Genomic DNA, 21,198 nt, shown 5'->3' with positions numbered 1-21,198 from the left:
TTTTCATTTGCCATTTTTAAATGAGCTATTTGAAAATTCAGATAAGCATATACTGAAGAACTAGAAGATTCTTAAAGAATTCTCTTGTGTTGCTTTTTCTCATAATAAATTGATTATACCAGCTAAAGTTGGGACCAAGACCTCTGATTCTAAAATATATAAAAGGTGAATATGGGCTCATTCACCTATCATGTGAACCACTTATAGATTCATATATAAGATGCTTATATGTATGTTTATTGTCAACCTGCAGTTTGGCATTTGAGATTGTTTTTCTCAATTAAAAGCATAACTTTCAGATTACGAAATCAAGACAGTTCATCTTGATAATGCTGGTTTATATCCAAGCTGGTTTAGCATTGAATACCTCCTACTAATGGCTAAGCTATTCCTTATGAGAACAAAGATTTATGTGTTGGTCTAAGATATTCTAAATTGCATACAGCAGCACTTGTATGTATTAGACCAACAATATATGATAAAGTCTTCCCCTCACAATTGGTTTAGGATCATAAATCAAATATTTTTACTATCTTTTGATGTGTGGTATATGATTAATTTCTCTACCACAATACACAAAGATATGTTTCCCAAAGAAGATTGGGGATATATGTTAATTTTTCTAACATTTGGGGGATATGCTATATGAATCGAATTATCATTAATATGATCCTCACTTAGAAGATAATTCAAGTCAAATGCCAGAAGTATTTGTTGATCCAAAAAAAAAATTTAATATCATATTTCAGCTACATATGCTCCTATTAAAATTAAAGTCCCTGAAGGATAGAGTTTATTGCACGCATGAAGCGTAGTAAACCGATCGGTTCCAGAGATAACAATCCTTGAAAAATGATAGGAGCAAATGATCAAAATGATTATAATGAGGAGGAAATGAGATCTAGAAGAGCTCACGACATAACATTTCATGAAACTCCAGAAGAAGTTCAGGTACCTGAAAATAATGAAAGTGATGAGATCTCAACAAATTATGTCGCTTAGGAACCGATACAAAATGATCGTCGACGATTTATTTGATACAATATAGTATACAATATTGTAAAAGATTGTGAGGATCGGACCAGAAGTCCAGACACTTGAATATATCATACCATTTAGATACAAGTCTTAACTTATATGACTTATTTGATTAAATCTATATGAAGATCCTTGAAGGATTGAAAAGGCCTGAAGCATATAATTCAAAGTCTTGAGAAATATACTCGATCAAATTATAAAGATCTTTGTACGGTTTAAAGCAATCAGTGTGCGTGTGGTATAATCGCCTCAGTAAATATTTGTTGAAAGAAGATTACATAAATAATGTTATCTGTCCATGTATTTTTACAAAGAAAATGTCATCAGAATTTGTTATACTTGTTGTTTATGTTGATGACATAAAATTTGTTGGAACTCCAGAAGAGATCCAAAAGGCAATTGAATATCTTAAGAAAGAATTTGAGATAAAAGATCTTGGAAAAATAAAAATTTACTTTTGGTCTGCAAATTGAATATTTAGTAGACGAAATCTTTATCCATAAATTTGTCTATACAGAAAGGGCTTTTAAACGCTTTTTCATGGACAAAGCGCACTCATTAAGTACATCAATGGGTGTTCGATCACTTGAAGTGAATAAGGATCCGTTCCGACCTCCAGAAGAGGATGATGAACTCCTTGGTCCTGAAATACTCTATTTCAGTGTAATTGTTATGCATTTATAGGTGGTGCAGATCGTATTGGTTATTCAGATACAAGATTAGAATGCGGAGACTCAAATATTTGAAATAAAGTTTTCATCAGGAGGAGTAAAATACGCAATATACTCTTTTTTCCTTACTAGGATTTTTTTTCCCACAGTGGTTTTTCCTAGTATGGTTTTAATGAGCCACATTATCTTTTAATGAACATACAAGGGGGAGTGTTATAAATATATTATATTATGGATGTTCATTTAGTACTCTATTATAAGCTTCCTGTTTAGTATCCATTGTAGAAGCTTATCCATATGGGACTCCATTGTAAATATGTTTATCTATTTAGTACTTTATTGGAAACAAGCCTCCTGAAGAAGCTTATCACTTCGGTACCCGGTTATGGATAAACATTATCCCCGATAGAAGATTATCCATACCGGGTATAATAAGTTTGTCCTTTCGATACTCCGTTATGGATAAATATTACCTCTGGTAGAAGATTATCCATACCGGGTACAATGAGATTATTCTTTCAGTACTCCGTTATGGATAAACATCACCTCCAGTAGAAGATTATCTATACCTGGTACAATGAGCTTATCCTTTCAGTACTCCGTTATGGATAAACATTACTCTCAGTAGAAGATTATCCATATCTGGTATAGTAGCAGCTTACACATCAGCTTGCAGTAGCAGCTTACACATCAGCTTGCAGTAGCAGCTTACACAGCATCTTCCTTTCTTCTATAAATAGAAGAGATTTCAGTTCATTATGTACATCAGTTTGAATTCGACTAATATATCAGTTTCTCTCTATACTTATCTTTACTTTACAGTCTTTATTTTATAACAAAACAACCTTTTTATGATTATTCTACTTCCCTCATTAGTTTCTAATACAGGTCCCGTTCTTTTTCCTTTTTTTGTTCCTTTTCCATATTATCTGGTAAAATACTAAATTCTCTCATAACTTTTATGATCAGGGTTGTAACGCTTCTCAATTTGGAACTCAGCCAGAGAGCGCAGTAAAAACTTGCCCCCGCCTGGTAGTTACACCAACCCAAGAATATATAACACATGTATTCACAAACACTTTTATCACTAAACTGTAGTCAATTAATACACATTCTCACCTTAATTTATAACTTAACTATGGTAAATTAATACGTTTGGTATAAACATCGGGTACTGGAAAGTATTTTACCTTGATACAAAAAAAAAGTAGTGGAGCATGAGGCTTTAAATGGTTTTAATATTTTATAGGAATCAATGAAACAGCAAGAGAGTTAATAGCCTCAGCAAAAGAGACTTTGATGATGAAACAGCTGAATTTCATTTCATTAGTTTCTGAACATTATAGTGGTCTGCTACAACTGTGTAAATCATCTTTGTATCAGATAAATAATTTACATAGTAAAAGGTGACATCTCTAGTGCATCAATTTATCCCTTTCCTGATAAGATGGAGCTATGACAATATTTCGTAACTTATTCACCTTATAGCAACAAAGAAGATTATACTCTCTCCGTTTCATATTAAATAAGGTACTTTCCTTTTTTTAGTCTGTTCCAAAACAAATGACATATTTCTAAATTTGGAAATAATCAACTTTAAACTCTTTCATTTTACCCATTTACCCTTAATGAGAAGCTTTTATAGCCACACAAATATCATGGCCCCACAAACTTTTTACCCCTTAAACTTTTAAGACCGCAAATTTTAAAAGTCTTCTTCTTTTTTCTTAAACTCCGTGCCGAATTAAACTATCTCATATAATATGAAACGGAGGGAGTACTACATAAGAACTAGAGAAACTAAATAAGTCATGGATTTCAAATTATACGAATACTCGTACAAGATATATTACGCTCTTCCCTGCAGTCTCGTCAGCCTAGCACAGAGATACAATTATTTAAACTACTAAAAACAATATACCGTTAACTGAGGTTAGAATCTTGCAGACCCCAAATCATTGCTGAAGCTGCAGAATTCTCTGCATCTTTTACTCGTGACTTCTCCTCTCCCTTCACAAAAAGCAAGCCTTCAGCAATTGGAACTTGTACAGAACATATAAACCTCCTATCATGAGCTGGACCTATCTGTTTCTCTATTCTGCACCCATCATAAAGCAAACAATAAGGAAACTTAATCAAAGTATCACGCAGTTCACACGTGTTCACCCCCAAACAAAAAAACAGTTGGTGGCATATGGTAGTGAGATACACAAACCAGAAAAAAGAACTAACAAAATAGTAAAAGCTCCCGCGTGCAAAACACATGTAAAACATCTTCGGATCTGAGAATATGCAGACTGAAGAGTCAAATTACTCGAAATATTAAACCTCAGCACATCCAAAAGTAAGTGTAGAAATAACAATTGTATGAGTTCATTCAGAGACGGATCCAGGATTTGATGACTACGGGTGCCACTATATTTAATGCAAACTTACCACTAGACAAGGAGGTTAAATATGGTGTACATCTGGTCGGTTCCCTCTGTTTTGAATTAATTCGGTTCGGTTCGGCCCATTTTAAATTAATTCGGTTCTCTTTACAAGGTTCTTAGTGCAAATAAATATGTGATAAGCAAAGAATAAATATTTAGTCATATATTTGAAATCAAGTGATGATATTCGGGAGAAGGTGCATGTGGCTCCCATTGATGACAAGATGTGGGAAGCGAGACTCAGATGGTTCGAGCATGTTCAGAGGAGAAGCCCAGATGCGCCGGTAAAAAGATGTGAGCAGTTGGTTGTGGAGGGCACGAGAAGAGGTAGAGGGCGACCTAAGAAGTATTGGGGAGAGGTGATTCGGCAGGATATGACGAGGCTTCAGATTTCCGAGGGCATGACACTGGATAGGGAGATGTGGAGGTCGAGTATTATGGTTGTAGGTTAGGAGGTAGTTTGAGTCTTTCCTTACTTTGTACCATTGCGAGACCAGTCTGGTAGGATTTTTGTCTATGATAGTTAGTGGCAATGTTGTGTCTTACTATTTCACTTTTCAACGCAGGAACTATTTACTAGCTATCGCTTTTGCTTTGCATCTTTCTTCTGAATTTCATGTTGTTTCTGTTTTTCATATGATTTTTTTGCTGATACTAATATTGTCTCCTTTTTGTCTTTTTGTTTTCTTGAGCCGAGGGTCTTTCGGAAACAGTCTCTCTACCCCTTTGGGGCAGGGGTAAGGTCTGCGTACACACTACCCTCCCCAGAACCCATTAGTGGGATTTTGCTGGGTGGTTGTTGTTGTATATTTGAAATCAAGAAAAAAATAACATTAGATGGAAAAAAATAATAATTAAAATCAGATTCAAATAAAAAATTTGAGATGTAGAAAAAAAAACAAAAGTAAATCTAATTTTATAATTTAAATAAATAATAAAAATGGGGTTGTATAAAGAGAGAAAATACAAAAATGAAAGAAAATTAGAAAACAAAAAATTAAAAGAATAGAGAATGGAAAAAGAGAATAAGTAGAGGAAAAGTAATATTGAATTGCATTGAGGAAAATTTTTGGTCATTTATTTGAAATCGAGGAGAAAATAACATTAGATGGATTCAAACTAATAATTAAATCATATTAAAATAAAAATTTTGAGATGTAGAAAGATAAAACAGAAGCAAATTTTTATTTTATTATTTGAATAAATGGGGTTTTATTAAGAGAGAAAATACAAAGATGAAGAAAATAAGAAAAAGAGAACAAAAGAAAAGAGAATGGACAAAAGGATCATGTAGAGGAAAGGTAAAATTGAACTGCATTGAGTGAAGCTAGTATCGATCCCGAATCATGTATCTGGCAAGTCAGGATTTTGACCATGGCACCTACAATCACATTGTTACTTAGGGTGCCACTGCTTTATTTATATCACTTTTATTTGTGAAATACTAGTACATAAATGTAATTCTATCCGAGCGACCGGGTGGCGTACCACCCCCTCTCCCCTACGTAGATCCGCCCCTGAGTTCATTCAACTGATGTGACAAAGGAATATGCAACCAAAAGAAGAAAATAGTTTTATCATTAGGATTCCCTAATGTCCAAGTTTTTCCATGCTATGCATGCTAACCTGCAAATATTAAAATAGTTTGCTTGTGCAACTGTAGATTATCTCACTCAAAGGAAAAGTTTAAACCTGTAAGTCGGTATGGGCCATTTCTTTCTTCCACATAGCTCATGCAGCTTTTGCTTTGCCCCATCAATCTCTGTATTTGGTTCAACTTCAGTATCCGTCTTACCAATAGATTTAAAAGCTAACTTTTGGAGTGCAGCCTTTGCAGCGTGAAGTTTAGCATTTTCTTTGTTCTCAGAAGAAGCTGAGATAATAAATTGACCATCAACATAAATACTAGCTATGTCTTTCTCTCCTTTTCTCCAATGCTTTATATCGACTTGTTTTCCGTCCTTCTGGCAAAGCTCATACAACATGGTTACAGGCTGCGGTTGTTCTTCCAACAAGTCTAATGTGATAATAGGCTCGAGGAGGCCTCTAAATATCTAACACAAAATGAAAGTAAACTAATTAGAACATCTGGATATCGTTTCTCGTCTGGAAGATGAAAATGCTAGATTTCTAGGTGAAAAATATAATCTAATTGGCTTTCCGATGATACAAAACTGAAAAGACAGGAGAAACACAGCTTTCATGTGAACTTACCATTTTACTTTTTCATTATCATGACAATTCAAATTTCAATAAGCAACCCCACCTTCTCTCTCACACACAACTTCAAAACCTTGCTTAGTTAGGTAACATGAACTTATTTCATTGTAAACAGATCTAAAATGACATTCTAGAGAAGGAAAACTAAAAATTTCTTTTCATAGATATGACCTTAAACACAGTGCCAAAAATAAAATACAAATGACTTCTTTTTTAGGTTAATTATTAACTCTTGTCATCTCTTCTCAAGGAAACAGATGTATGAAAAGCATATTTGGAGAAGTAAGGTGTCAAGTCTGAAACTAACAAGAATAATGACAATCCAAACATAACCCCAATTTCCTCGAAACTTGATTATCGTTCAAGTGAGTTTGTGAGCCAAGTTAGCAAAAACTAGTATACATGAGTTAAAAAGGGTTGTTACAGAGAACATTACATATAACACTGTGTATCCAATTGTGTAACTTCTACTACACAAGATACCACCATTTGCAACTATTTAATAGCCAATAGGCCCAATTCCTAAAGTTTTTAATTCCATAAAATTACATACTCAGGATACAACCAAAATCCACCAATATATCTAAACAGCCAGAAGAGAGACAACTGACCAGCCAGAGATTCTTCAGATCAAAGCCACAATCCACATATACAGCTGCCGCCACAGACTCCACAATATCAGCAAGAACCTTCGGCGCCTTCATTGCTCCTCCATGGAACTCCGCCTGCTCCTCCTGGTGCACTGTTATTACGAATTCCTTCACCTATATCCAAATTTTAAATCCCTCAATTCAACATTCACAAAAGAATTAACTTAATCAATTTAAGGCAACTAATAATTGGCCAAGAAAGCTAAATCGGATCTTGCCACAAATAATATACAAAATGTACCTGTACAATAAATAAAAAAAAATACTTTACCCTCAAGTCAATAAAACCACTGCTTTTGGCCTCAAAGAGTTAGAACCCCAAAATTATGTAAGCTTGAAATTGATTATATAGTGAATTGGGAAAAAACATTACATAGAAATTGATTAGAAAGAAATAAATTTCAAATAACAATAATTTTATGAACAAGTTTAAGGCATGTTATTAAGGTTTAGTTTTAGGCCACCAATTCTATTGAGCCACATGACTTTTGGAAAAAAAATTCCAAATGTACCTTTTCATCAAGGGCGGTAGCATTGTGGCGGACATATTTATAGAGACCGTGGCGAACGGCAACTCTAGCAAGTTTCTCGGTGCTGATATTAGCAGCGCGGAGGAGAGAGAGTTGACCTGGGTCAAGTTCTGGGTATGCCAAATAAACATAATTGGTGATTGCTAAGCCAAGAGCAGCGTCACCAACGAACTCAAGGCGCTGATAAGAAACAGAATCAATGCAAGAAGAGTGCGTAAGGGCTTCTTCAAGAAGTTTTGGTTTAATGAATTTGTAATTCAAGATTTCCTCCACTGCCTTAACAGATGTCTCCATATCTGCCACCTCTTCATCTTCGTCGGCTATTAGAGTAGTTGGGCAACTCACTATGACGCAAGATTCCGGCGACTGCATATTTTGATCAAAACAGAGAGACAGAGAGTGTGCGTGCGCGCGCGCGTGCGCGTGTGGGCGCGCTTGTGTTTCTTGGATTGATTTTTGAAGAATTTTGAAGGAGCGTGCTGTGGAAGATAGATGTCTTTACTGTCAGTACTTCACAAGAAAAAGTGTTCGGAAACTGATGAGGGAACAAGGTTTAGCGTCAGACCAAACGTTTGATTAGATTGTACAACAACAACAACACAAGTCTCGAGGGTGTAGGCGTGTACGCAGACTTTACCTACCCGAAAGCAATAGAGAGGCTGTTTTGGAGAGAGTCTTGTACTTGTACCAACTGTTATCTCTTCTAAATTTGTATTAGTACTATAACAATTTTGATTTTTAAAAATTAACTATCAAAGTAATTTATTAAACAAATCTTAAAATTCATGATCTTCAAAATTGAGTAATTTTCCTTTTTCAAAGTAATTTTTAATCATTATTTTACATTTCTTCCCTAGTAACTTTAAGACGAATACAACTTAAATTCTATCTTAAAATTGTGCGTGTGACATCATATAAGACGAATCTTGCAATCAAATGTTAAAACTCCAACAGGTATTGGGTTTAACATTTTTTTTTTTGGTGCAAATTTGGTTTAACATGAAGGATTCTATAATTTCTAAAATTTCAACATGCTACTAGTAAAATTTTGAAAATAAATTGCTACTAGTAAAATTTTGAAAATAAATATCTATCTTCTTTTTTCTCCCGTTTAGCCACTTAAGAAGTACTCAACAGACGCAACTCCAATTAGTTCCATTATTTTGAAACACACGTGTGTGAAGAGTTAAATGACTAAATTGTACTTCAATTAAAAATATGTCAATAAATTGAAAGTAGAAATTTTGGACCAGTCAAGAATCGAGATAACAACAACAACAACAACAACAACAACAATAACAACAACAATAATAATAACCTTAAAAATCTCATAAGTGGGGTCTGGGAAAAGTAGGATATACGCAGTTTTACCCATACCCTAGAAGGGCAGAGAGATTGTTTCTGATAGACCATCAGCTAAAGAAGATGGAAGAAGCACTGATAGCAATTCATAGCACGGCAATATATTTAGAAAACTAAATTGAAGATAGCAATAAAGAATATGAAAGAAGTACCGATAGTAAGTAATAGCAAAACAATATATTAAGAAAATTAAATCTGAGGTCTGATAGCAATAGAGAATATGAAAGGAGCACTGATAACAAACTAAGGAAGTACGGCTTAGCAAACTAAGGAAGTGCGGCTTAGCAAACTAAGGAAGTACGGCTGACAAGCACTAACAGAACAAGATATGTGATAATAGCAAACTCAGGATAAAAGGGTACCATACTAACACTAACACTATCGAACTAATGAAGACAAAGGAAAACGCACGATTACCTACTAACCTTCTACCCTAATCCTCAACCTCCACACCCTCCTATCCAGGGTCATATCCTCGGTCAACTCATGCTGCGTCATGTCCCGCCTGATCACCTCTCCTCGAGACTTCTTTGGCCTACCTCGACCCTTCGTCTTAACCCTCCCCCCCTCTCAAGACCAACTTCTCACACCTCCTAACTGGGGCATCTGTGTTTCTCCTCTTACCATGCCGAACCATCTCAGCCTTGCGCCTCGCATCTTTTCCTCCACAAGGGTCACTCTCACCTTGTCCCGAATAACTTCATTCCTAATTCTATCTAACCTAGTATGACCACACATCCATCTCAACATCCTCATTTCAGCTACTTTCATCTGCTGCACATGGGAGTTCTTGACTGGCCAGCATTCTACCCCGTACAACATAGTCGGTCTAACCACTACCTTGTAGAACTTACCCTAAAGCCTCAACGGCACATCCTTATCGCACAAAACACAGGAAGCGAGCCTCCACTTCATCCACCCTGCCCGATATGATATGTGACATCCTTATCAATTTCTCCATTATTCTGAATTATGGATCCCAGATACTTGAAACTCTCTCTCTCTCCACTAGGGATGACTTGTGTGTCAAGCCTTACATTCTTATCTGCTTCCTGGGTAACACCGCTGAACTTGCACTCTAAGTATAGAATATGAAAATCACTCTTTATGCAATGGCTCTTTTGTATCGGGATAATAATGCGAAGATTATAACGCGACATTAAATAATTTTGAAGCTATTCAAAGGAATATACCATTATGGTAGATATTTGGTTCATTTGACCAGAAATAGGATATATATTTTGTTTCACATAAAATAAACTTGAATGAACTTTTATTTTCAAATTTAACTTTGGATTTCTTAAAAGACTTTGGGATAAAGAGTTTGAAAAAAAAACAAATGTGTCCTTTGTTATTTTATCTTAGGATTAGTAATAGTGGTGAAGCCAGGAATTTTATTTAAGGTATTTAAATTTGAAATAAGTAAAAGAAATCTCCAATAAAGGATGTTCAAAATATGTTATAAACTATAAAATCTAATATATTACCTATATATACAGTTTAATATTTCGACAAAGGATGATCAGTTGACCACCCTTAGGGCTATGTACCTTTGCCCCTAAATAGTAATCACAAGATTATTATTCCACATGGGGATTGTTTGCTATGAGATAAGCAAAAATAATCCTCGGATAAAAATTTAGTACCGTCTTATCTCTTGTTTGGTTATTAATCTTGGGATAAATTATCACAAGACTAAAAAATTGTACGGGGATAACTTATATCTGCCAGATGGTGGAATAGTCCAGGATATGTCATCCTAGGATAAAGCAGTAAAATTGACAATCTCAAGATTAATACAACATACTAAACAACCACTAAGAAATAATATCGAGATAACTAATCTCAGCATATCTAATTTAGTAAAACTAATCTCATCATAACTAATCTCAACGTAATTTATGCTCAAATAAAACGACTCCACAGAGTACGGTATAAACATAATGTCACAATTATAAATAAATGATTGTGGGATTGCTTATACCCGAATAAACAAGTCAACCTTAGAATAAAATAGTATCTCATTTTACCGTGGGATTATAATAACTAACAAAACGACCCCTTAACAAATTATTGAACTTCACTGTTTTTTAGTTGAGACTAGTATTGAATGATAATTGTATCGTTGATATTATTTTGTTATTGAACATTTGTATAGTTGTTGTGGTTGGCATTGTTGTTGTGGTTGTTATTAGTTGTTATTGTTGTTAGATAATGGTTGTTAGTGTTAGTTTATTGTTTTTGCTAGTTAATTGTTGTTGTTGTTAGTTAGTTAGTTAGTTAATTGTTGTTCATTAATTATGGTTGAATGACATAAATGTAATGCTGCCATTATATGATGGATTGTGGTAGTAATTGATAGTGGTGTAGCTTAAAAACAAACATTTTCTGCCCAGTTTTTACCCAGATTTCCGACCGAAATCGGTCAGAAATTACAATATTTTGCCCAGAAATTCATAATTTTCGATCGAATTCGGTGGGAAATTATGAAATTATCTTTATTTTTTTATAAATAAATTAACAATTTATTACAATTTACAACAAATTATTTAATTAAATAAAATTATTATTTTTAAAAATTTCCCACCGAATTTGGTCGGAATTTGAAAATTAAAAAAAAATATTTAATAGTTACTGACTAATTTTGGTCGGAAATTAAAGTTTGACAGTCAGTTAACGCTTTGAAATTTTTCCGACCGATTTCAGTCACTACACGTTTGCGACCATCATTTCCTCGATCAATTAAAATCGGTCAGAATTCGATCGAATATTATCAATTTTCGACCGATTTCGATTGGAAATAGTGAACGAAATTGCACTGTTTTTTAGTAGTGATAGTTACGGGGAGATTCTAAAATAAAGTTTACTGTGAACTACAAAACTATCTTAATCTTTTAATTGTAGATTAAAATGTCTATTAGTGACGTGCCTAAATGGCACTAACCGTTCTATTGTTTGAAATAATAATGTGTAAAAGAAGAATTATTCCGAGAGGACTAATAGCATGCTTCGCCAATTTCTTTTTCTATTTTATCAAAAGTATTTTTTTTTTAAATTAAGGTGTTTGGCCAAGTTTTAGAAGAAAATAAAAAATATTTTGAATAGAAGCAGAAATTATTTTTGAAAAGTTGCTTTGAGAAAATACACTTAAAAGTATTCTTTTAAATCTTGACCAAATACTAATTGCTCCTTAAAAGTGCTTTTCAAATTGATTAGTCAAACACAAACTATTTCTCACTAAGGGCTCATTTGGTACGAGGGATAAAGGATAATTAATCACGAGATTAAATTTGAGATAAATTTATCCCACCTTTGATTGGAATAAAATCGCGGTCTATTATTAATTCCGGAATTGTAATGTTATTTTTATCCCTATAGAGAATGGGATAACTAATCCCGAGATAATTAAGGCTGAGACTTGTGTTCCCAACCAAATGACCTTTAAGAATATTTTTTTTGAAAGGGAAAAGAGTCAAATTTGCCTCTTTACTATGAGAAAAGGATATTTTACCCTATGTTATATATTATACAAAAATACCCCTGATGTTACCCAAGTGGCTCTAATATATTCCTCCGTTAAGGCTATCAAAATTGGATATTCAATCTTATGTGGCACTAATATTTTGGTAGACTGGACACGCGATCGCATACCTCCTTACGTGATTGCGATGAACAAACACGTGGCTTCAGGCCACCCCTCCTTCCTTCTTCGCGAACGCGATGAACAAACGCGTGGCTTCAGGCCACCCCTCCTTCCTTCTTCGCGAAAGCGGTATAACCCTACGCATCCGCGTAGTACTACTGAACACAGCTCCGTGATCGCAGTCCAGATCTCGCGATCGCATAGCACAATTTCCACCAGTCGCCCAAACAACTATTCGCGATCGCGGACTTCCACTCGCAATCGCGTATAAGGAAACCAGAAGCATAGGTATCAACGACTTCAGCAAATCTTCTAAGTCAAATTTCAATCCATTAACCATCTGAAATCCACCCTAGGCCCCCGGAACCTCAACCAAACATTCCAACATGTCCTAAAATATTATACGAACTCGCTCGAAGCCTCAAATCACATCAAACAACACTAAAATCACGAATCGCACATTGATTCAAGCCTAATGAACTTATGGACTTCTAAATTCCAAAACTAATGCCGAAACATACCAAACCAACTTTGATTGACCTCAAATTTTGCACACAGGTCATAAATAACACAACGGACCTATTCCAGTTTCCGAAACCAAAATTTGAGCCCGATAATTACAAAGTCAACTCTCGGTCAAACCTCTCAACTCTCCAAACTTCAACTTTTCCACCTTTCGCCAATTCAAGCCGGAATCATCTACAGACCTCCAAATCAACATCCAGACACACTTCTAAGTCCTAAATCACCATATGGAGCTATCGGAACCATCAAAACTCCATTGCGGAGTCACGTACATATAAGTCAACATATGGTCAACTCTTTCAACTTAGGCTTCTAACCTTGGGACTAGATGTCTCAACTCATTCCGAAATATCCCCGGAACCAAACCATCCCGACAAGTCACATAACAACAAATGAGTACAGAGTAAGAAATAAATGGGGGAACAGGGCTATAATACTCAAAACGACCGGTTGGATCGTTACATTCTCCCCCTAAACAAATGTTCGTCCTCGAATGGGTCTAGAATCATACCTGAAGTCTCAAATAGGCATGGATATCTGCTACGCATCTCCCGCTCGGTCTTCCAAGTAGCCTCCTCGACTGACTGACCTCTCCACTACACCTTCATTGAATCTATATTCTTTGATCTCAACTTTCGAACCTACCGATCCAAAATGGCCATCGGCTCCACATCATAAGTCAAATTACCATCTAACTGAACCATGCTGAAGTCCAAAACATAAGACGGATCGTCGAAATGCTTCCAGAACATGGAAACATGAACTACTGGATGAACACTCGATAGACTAGGCGGCAATGCAAGCTTGTAAATCACCTCTTTAATCCTCTCAAGAACCTCAAAAAGCCCAATGTACCGAGGGCTCAACTTGCCTTTCTTTCCGAACCCCATAACACCTTTCATGGGCGAAACTCTAAGCAATACCTTCTCCCCTACCATGTAGGCCACATCACGAACCTTCCGATCGGCGTAACTCTTCTGTATAGACTGTGCCATTCGAAGACGATCCTGAATTAACTTAACATTTTTCAAAGAATCCTGAACCAACTCAATAGCCAATAGCCTAGCCTTACCTAGCTCGAACTAACCAACCGAAAACCGACATCGCCTCTCATACAAGGCCTCATACAGAGCCATATGAATACTCGATTGGTAGTTGTTGTTGTTGTAGGCAAACTCTGCAAGCTGCAGAAACTGATCCCACGAACCCCCAAAATCCATGACACAAGCGCATAGCATATCCTCCAATATATGAATGGTGCGTTCGGACTGTCCGTTCGTCTGAGGGTGGAATGTTGTACTCAACTCAAACTGTGTGCCTAACTCTCGCTGCACTTCTCTCCAAAACTACAATGTGAACTGTGTGTCCTGATCTGAAATCCTAAGACACTGGCATACTGTGTGTCACACCTCCTTTTTCCGTACCCGAGAGGGTACAAGGGAGTTTTTTCCAATTAAAGGACAATCGAAACGGGATTTATTTATTTATTTCAGAGTCGCCACTTGGGAGATTTAGGGTGTCCCAAGTCACCAATTTAATCCCGAATCGAGGAAAAGAATGACTCTATATTACAGTCTGCGTACCAGAAATCTGGATAAGGAATTCTATTAACCTGGGAGAAGGTGTTAGGCATTCCCGAGTTCCGTGGTTCTAGCACGGACGCTCAGCTGTCATATTCGGCTTGATTATTTGATTTTATACAAATGTGAACTTATGTGCAAATTTTATCTTTTTACCGCTTTCATAATTATTATTTTACGAGAATTGCAACGTCGTGAAAACATATCTCGAACCACGTTACATCAATGCACCCGTGGTTATTGACATATCTCGACTCGATTGAGATTTGGATTTGGGTCCCATAAATGTGCACCCGAGTTAAGGTTAAATTATTAAAGGTGCGCCTAAAGCAACTAGCGTATAGTCATTTTGGGAAGAACGTAAAATTTGCTAAACGGCCTGTCCCGAATTCTAAGTATTTTAATATATACATTTAGAGGGCCCCGCAGCTTGTGTATTTTTGTTTGTCGAGGCTCGTCTCATCCATTATTTTTTTAAAAAAAGATTTGCAACGTCATGGAAGTGCATCTCAGACCACGTCACAATCAATGTACCCGTGATTAGAGACACATTTCGATTCCGTTGAGATTTGGATTTGGGTCTCACAAATGTGCACCCGAGTTTAAAGAGATAACGTTATTAAATACGCGCCTAAAGTGACTAGCGTATCATTATTTTAGGAAGGCCGTGGAATTTTGCTAAACGGTCCATCCCGAAGTCTAAGCAATTTTAAAGCAAATATTTACTGAGGGCCCCGCGATTTTTGTATTTTTCGGCGAGGCTCATCTCATTTTTATTTTTAAGGATAAACCTACAGTGACTACATTTTTTCTATTAAGTTTGTCTCTAAAACAAAAGAAAATACCTCAATTAATTACATGCTGAAAAGATGTAACTTATTAGTTATTAGTTTACGGTTAATGCGAATGGAAAATTGCGATCGAGTTTGTTCAAAGAAAAACTGCTTTCATTCTATATTCTTTTATTCAATAATACTAGAACATGAGATTGACACACCATAATATCAAAACAGATTAACTATTTTTCGATTAATTTAAACTAACATTATTATATGAAGAAGTTATACATATGTAACCTTATTACTCATTAATCAATCAACTACATTTTTATACAAAGAGAGGAAAATTAATATTCAAACACAAATCTAAACAGGAGGAATTCAACAGAAACAAAGCCTGATTAATATTTCATTTTTTTCGCTTCAAGCCAAGAGTGTACAAATGTGTACCTGGAAATGGCAGTACAAGAAGAAAAGAAGTAGGAGAGTAGTATGTAACACAACAACATACAGCAGCAGAAAGCCCAACACAGTAACTTCAACACCTCAGTCCAGAAATCCCAGCAACACGGAGAAAACTAGTAAAAATGGAGAAGAAAAGGCAGGAAGGTTCTGACTATTTCAGATCTTAAGCGAGGCAATGAAACAGTAACTATTCTTTTCAACTTCAAAACTCTCCAAAATGAATTCTGTCCCTGTATATTCAGTGTATCCAGAATGTATATCGGGTGTATACTTCTCACTCCGCCCCCTCTTTTTTTCTTCTCTCTATCTAGTTTTTCCTCTCTTTTTTTCCACCCTTCTTCCTAAATTTTCTCTTCTATTTATAGCAAAATTTTCGAAATTTTCAGATTTGTTTTTTATTATTTTATTATTTTTTTAATTAAAAGAAATCCCACTTACAAATTGCTTTTATTTTTTTAGAAAAAGAAATCCCACCTTTATTTACTTTTATTTTTAAAATTCCAACTTTAATTACTTTATCTTATTTAAAATCCCACTTTTTATTTTTTTAAAAGAGAATCTCACTTTATTTAACTTTTCTTTAAAAAACAAACCACTATCTTTTCTTTTTCTTTCAAAAATGCTACTTTCAATTACTTTAAATTTTTTTAAATTTTCAGATACCTTTATATTTATTTTTTAATTTCAACCTTCTTTTACTTTTAAATTTTTTAAAAATTTCCACAAAACTTTTTATTTTTTTAAATTTTCTACATTCTTTTACTTTTTTTAAAAAAAATAAAAAGAGAATTTCACCTATTTTTACTTTTATATTTTTTTTATTCAATACTTCCATTTTTCTTATTTTTTTTAAATCATTCCCGAAATTATTATATATATTGTTTTTAAAAAAAATAAAAATAAAAATAAAATAAAATATTTTCGGATTTTTTATATATAAAAAAAAATAAAAAATAAAACTATTAATAGTGATAACCCAAAGAAAAAAAACTTGAAAAATGTCTTACCTTGAAAACTTGTTGGGGATAACACTGCTGAGGAATTATTTACTTACCTGTTGGGGGATAAAATGTTATCAGCTGGGGATAGTGCTGTTGAGGATAACACTGCTGGGGGATTCTGATTCCTTCAGAACTAGTGCTTCACTCTTCGGAAGGCTGTTGGGAATGATGCTGGCCTCTTGCTTTTTCTAAGCTCAAGTTTCATCCATTTGCTGGGGAACGACTTCCTCCATTGAAACTTATTATGTTGGGGGCAACATTGGTTTAAAGACCACTTCCCTTGAGACTGGCGTTATCTTTATTCTTCCCCGAATGGGTACCTGACTTCCAGAAAATCTTCTAAATGGAAGGAAAATTTTCTGCCCCAGTTTGATAATATCCCTTGTGGCATGCATTTCTGGCCTCAATGCCATTTCCTTTACCTGCTTCAAATCAAACAGAATTTGTTAGTTTAAAACATGGTGGTTGGTTGTGATACTCCTGCTGGGATGGTTTTCCCCTTTTCCTTCCTTGCTCTGCGTTGCACAACTTGTTGGGGATGATATTATTTGCTGGGGATAATCCCTTTCTGCTGGGGATATCCCTCTTCTTTTATGGCATAGCTCGGAAACTGGCATTTCCCCGACCTTTTAGTCTAGTATGGATTTCGCCAAATCATGCTCACTGCTCTCCTTGCTCTGTTCATGGGCCTTGGCCTTGAGGTTTATAACCTTAGTTTTGGCAAGGATATCCCTCTTGACACTCGTCACTCCTTTGTCAATTCCCTTTTGCTGGGGATATCTTTCTTGACATTGGCCTCGCGCTTGTTCCTTGCTGACTATACCATTTGGATGTACTAGTCAGATCTCATCTGGCATAATTGGAAAGTTGATGGCATATTTTGAAGTCAATTCTCACTTGTTCTGACCAAACAGACTCTACTAGGGAATTTTTCTATGAAAGGAGAAAGATAAAAGAAACAAAATAAAAGACAAAGGAAATGATGACTCTTTAACAAAAGAAACTATAAATAAAAATCTATCAAATGCAGATACTGACTCTATTGGTCATGACATGCACATGTGGCCTATCTTCTGCCGTCAATCGTCTTTCAAGACCTTCCCTTGACGATTCCCTATCTGATTCCCAATCTTATTCGACTTGTAGTGCCCAAAGGGTTTTCACTATCAAGCCTCTCTCATTTTGGTTTTCTCTCAGCTTTCATCGCCTTATGGTGCCTGTGAAGGTTTTCACCGATAAGACTCTCTCATTTGTATCACTTCCTAGCTGGGGATTTGGAGTGTTGCCGGTATGACTCTCTCTGCTGGAGATTAGAGCCCTTTCTACTGTGGAACAGAATGTTATGTTCGCCGGTAAGACTCTTCATTTGTCTGACTTGGCATCTTTTGAAGACTGATCAGAAGGTCTTTCTTGGGACCGTAATGTGGGTTTTGGATAGGGTTAGAAATAAAGGGTATTAAAGGCTCAAAAATGCATCGATTTCGGGTTATTAATTACAACCTTCGGAACTAGATTTATTTACAACAAACGCAACATCTGCCCCAGTTTCTTGCTTGGGGATTTTTTAATTGATTGATCTTTTTTTCATTTTTCAAAATTATGACCGAGCCGTGAAGCGCCTACGTATCCTCTTTGAGGAATCAGGTCAAACGTAGTTCCCAATTCCTCTGTTTTCATTTGACTTTCCTTTATTTTTTTTATCATTTCTCTTTTCTTTTCTTTTTTTTTCACCTTTTCTCGTTTTGTTGTTTTCTTTCTTTCTCTTTTTTTTTCGTTGCTACTGATTCCGAACGAGGGGTATGAAAGAAAATAAATAAGGCTCAAAAGAGGTAACGAAGGATAAAGTGTTTAGGTAGCAGAACAAAATGCCTTCGTCATTCGAGTCTTCAAGACATGCCAAGTGCAAACAACATAATCAAACAATAGATTTATAGTCTCTTCCGATGGTGCTAGACTTGACAATTATGTTAAACATTTGCTTTTTCCTTTGTCATTTCTAAAGCACCGTTGGGCGACACTCTCATTATCATGAATGACCCTCATGCCAATTTGGCGAATCTTGCTTTTAACGGTTTTATTTGTGTTTTCCTTGCCCTAGTTCCACATGACTTGGGATCCAAATAATCTCAAACCGTTCTTATTTCCTTTAAATGCTTTGATCACCTTCCCAGAGTTGTATGATTAACTTTTAAGATTAGGCCCAAACTGGGTGCGCATGTCATGTCCCTAGAATCGACATTGAACGAAATGATAAAAGGACTAAACAAAAAGACGACTGGAAATAACAAAAGACCGGCTTTGTATTAGACTACCAGCGAAATGGTTTGAATAATAAAACAAACAAAACAACCAGAATAAAATCCTAACACAAACTGGACAAAATTTAAAACAAACTGCTATGACAAAATGGAAAGATAAGAAGGTTTGACACAGGACAAAATCCAAATTACAACCTTAATAATCCGGACAACAGAAATGACAACAAAATAAGCCACCAAATGCTTCTTTCTTGTTAACCAAGGAACAGAGCGTCCTTCCACTTTATCAAGACTGACATCTTAGCCACTGAGCTTTGCATCGATACTGCCAAGACCATTACCAGCTTCAATATCATCAACATCGGTCAACAAGTTCTCAAAAGGATTTGTGTGCTCCCTGTCACTGTCATCGATCACAATTGCCCCTTCCTGAATCATTCTTTCTATTTCCTTTTTCAAAGAACGACAGTCTTCAATGCTATGTCCTTGGACATTAGAGTGATACATGCATCGTACAGCAGGATCGAATCCTTTTGCATATGGGTCTGGAGTATAGCCAAGGAGCGGCTCAATCAGTCCTGAAAGCTTTAGCTTTTCAAACAAACTTGCGTAGGACTCCCCAATTGGCGTGAAATTGTTTCCTTGCCTTTGTTTTCCCCCATGCCCCTGTTTTCTAGGGTCGTTGGGTGCTTGAAAACGTTGTGAAGGCAAGAATGCATTACGTGGTGCTGGCTCTCGCCAGCGGGGGTGACCTGATGGTTGACCCTGCGACCGGACCTTGTTCGGAGGATAATACTGAGGCGGATTATATGGAGCTCGGGGGCAGGCTTGGGCATGATGGGCTGAAAAGAGTGGCTCTGATGGTGGGTAGTAGGGTTGTGGAAGGTTGTATGGAGTGTGTGGATAATTTGGATGACTGGGCCTGGGCTGGTAGTGAGGGGAAGGACCTCTGAATTTGGACCCAGTACCTGCTTCGACTGATGCGACCTCGAGCGCACCTCCCGCGCCGCTCTGAATAGCCTGGGTCGTTGCCTTGAGCGTTGAGTAATTTAGGATTTGTCAGACCTTAGACCCTCCTCTATCATGACCCCTATCTTTACCACTTTATTGAAGGATTTCCCAACCGTTGTCACCAAGTGACCAAAGTAAGTTGGATCCAGTGTTTGCAAGAAGTAGTCCACCATTTCTCCCTCTTTAATGGGAGGATCAACTCTGGCCGCTTGTTCTCTCCAGCGGAAACCAAACTCACGAAAACTTTCCCCAGGCTTCTTTCCAGTCCTCGGCAATGTGAGACGGTCAGGGACTATCTCGAGATTGTATTGAAAATGACCTGCGAAAGCCTGCGCCAGATCATCCCAAGTGTACCATCTGCTGGAATCCTGCCTGGTATACCATTATAATGCCGATCCACTCAGACTTTGGCCGAAATAAGCTATCAGCAGCTCATCTTTGCCACCTGCCCCTCTCATTTTGCTACAAAAACCCCGCAAATGTGCCATGGGGTCACCGTGCCCTTCATATAAATCAAACTTAGGCATCTTGAACCCCGCCGGGAGTTTGACGTCCGGGAAAGGGCATAGATCCTTGTAGGCCACGCTGACCTGGTTGCCCAATCCGTGCAGGTTCCTGAAAGACTACTCCAGGCTTTTGAACTTCCTCAATACCTCATTTTGTTCTGGGGCTTTAACCGGCTTTTCAATATCTGCCGGTACCTCCAAGTGCGGATTGTAGGCATGTGGTTCGGGGGCATGGAATGTGGGCTCAGGGGGATAGTATTGCGTATCATGAGCCTGAAACAATGGCTCGCTGGTTGATCTTTGCAGGGTGGTTGATGTGGTTCCCACAAAAGTGGGAACATTTGGTGTCAGGAGAGGTTGATGGGATGGTGGAGCTTGGGAATCATGGGGACTTCTCTCCTGAAAACAATGGCTCTTTTGTGCTTTGGCTAGAGCTAACTGCATTGCATTCATCTCTAGTCCCATCCTTTCTATCTTTTCCATCGCTTCTTTTAACAACTGGCTCATCGGCCTTTCTTCCTCGGTAC

General features: G+C 36.6%; 2 protein-coding genes across 2 annotated transcripts; both read right to left on the bottom strand.

Moving 5' to 3' along the window:
* Positions 1-3,501: 3,501 nt before the first annotated feature.
* LOC104225537 (ribonuclease 3-like protein 2) lies at positions 3,502-8,128 on the bottom strand. Its single transcript, XM_009777360.2, has 4 exons — positions 7,524-8,128; positions 6,973-7,125; positions 5,834-6,195; positions 3,502-3,807 (listed from the first exon to the last, which is right to left on the bottom strand). The coding sequence occupies exons 1-4, from the start codon at positions 7,911-7,913 to the stop codon at positions 3,633-3,635; spliced, it is 1,080 nt and encodes a 359-aa protein (XP_009775662.1). The 5' UTR covers positions 7,914-8,128; the 3' UTR covers positions 3,502-3,632.
* Positions 8,129-13,712: 5,584 nt separating this feature from the next.
* LOC138870567 (uncharacterized) lies at positions 13,713-14,291 on the bottom strand. Its single transcript, XM_070148386.1, has 2 exons — positions 14,163-14,291; positions 13,713-14,078 (listed from the first exon to the last, which is right to left on the bottom strand). Exons 1-2 carry the CDS (start codon positions 14,289-14,291, stop codon positions 13,713-13,715), a joined length of 495 nt encoding a protein of 164 aa, XP_070004487.1.
* Positions 14,292-21,198: the final 6,907 nt, after the last annotated feature.

This window comes from Nicotiana sylvestris, chromosome 6 (assembly GCF_000393655.2).
Source record: "Nicotiana sylvestris chromosome 6, ASM39365v2, whole genome shotgun sequence".
Lineage (NCBI taxonomy): Eukaryota > Viridiplantae > Streptophyta > Magnoliopsida > Solanales > Solanaceae > Nicotiana > Nicotiana sylvestris.
This window is presented reverse-complemented; position numbering and strand designations above follow the sequence as displayed.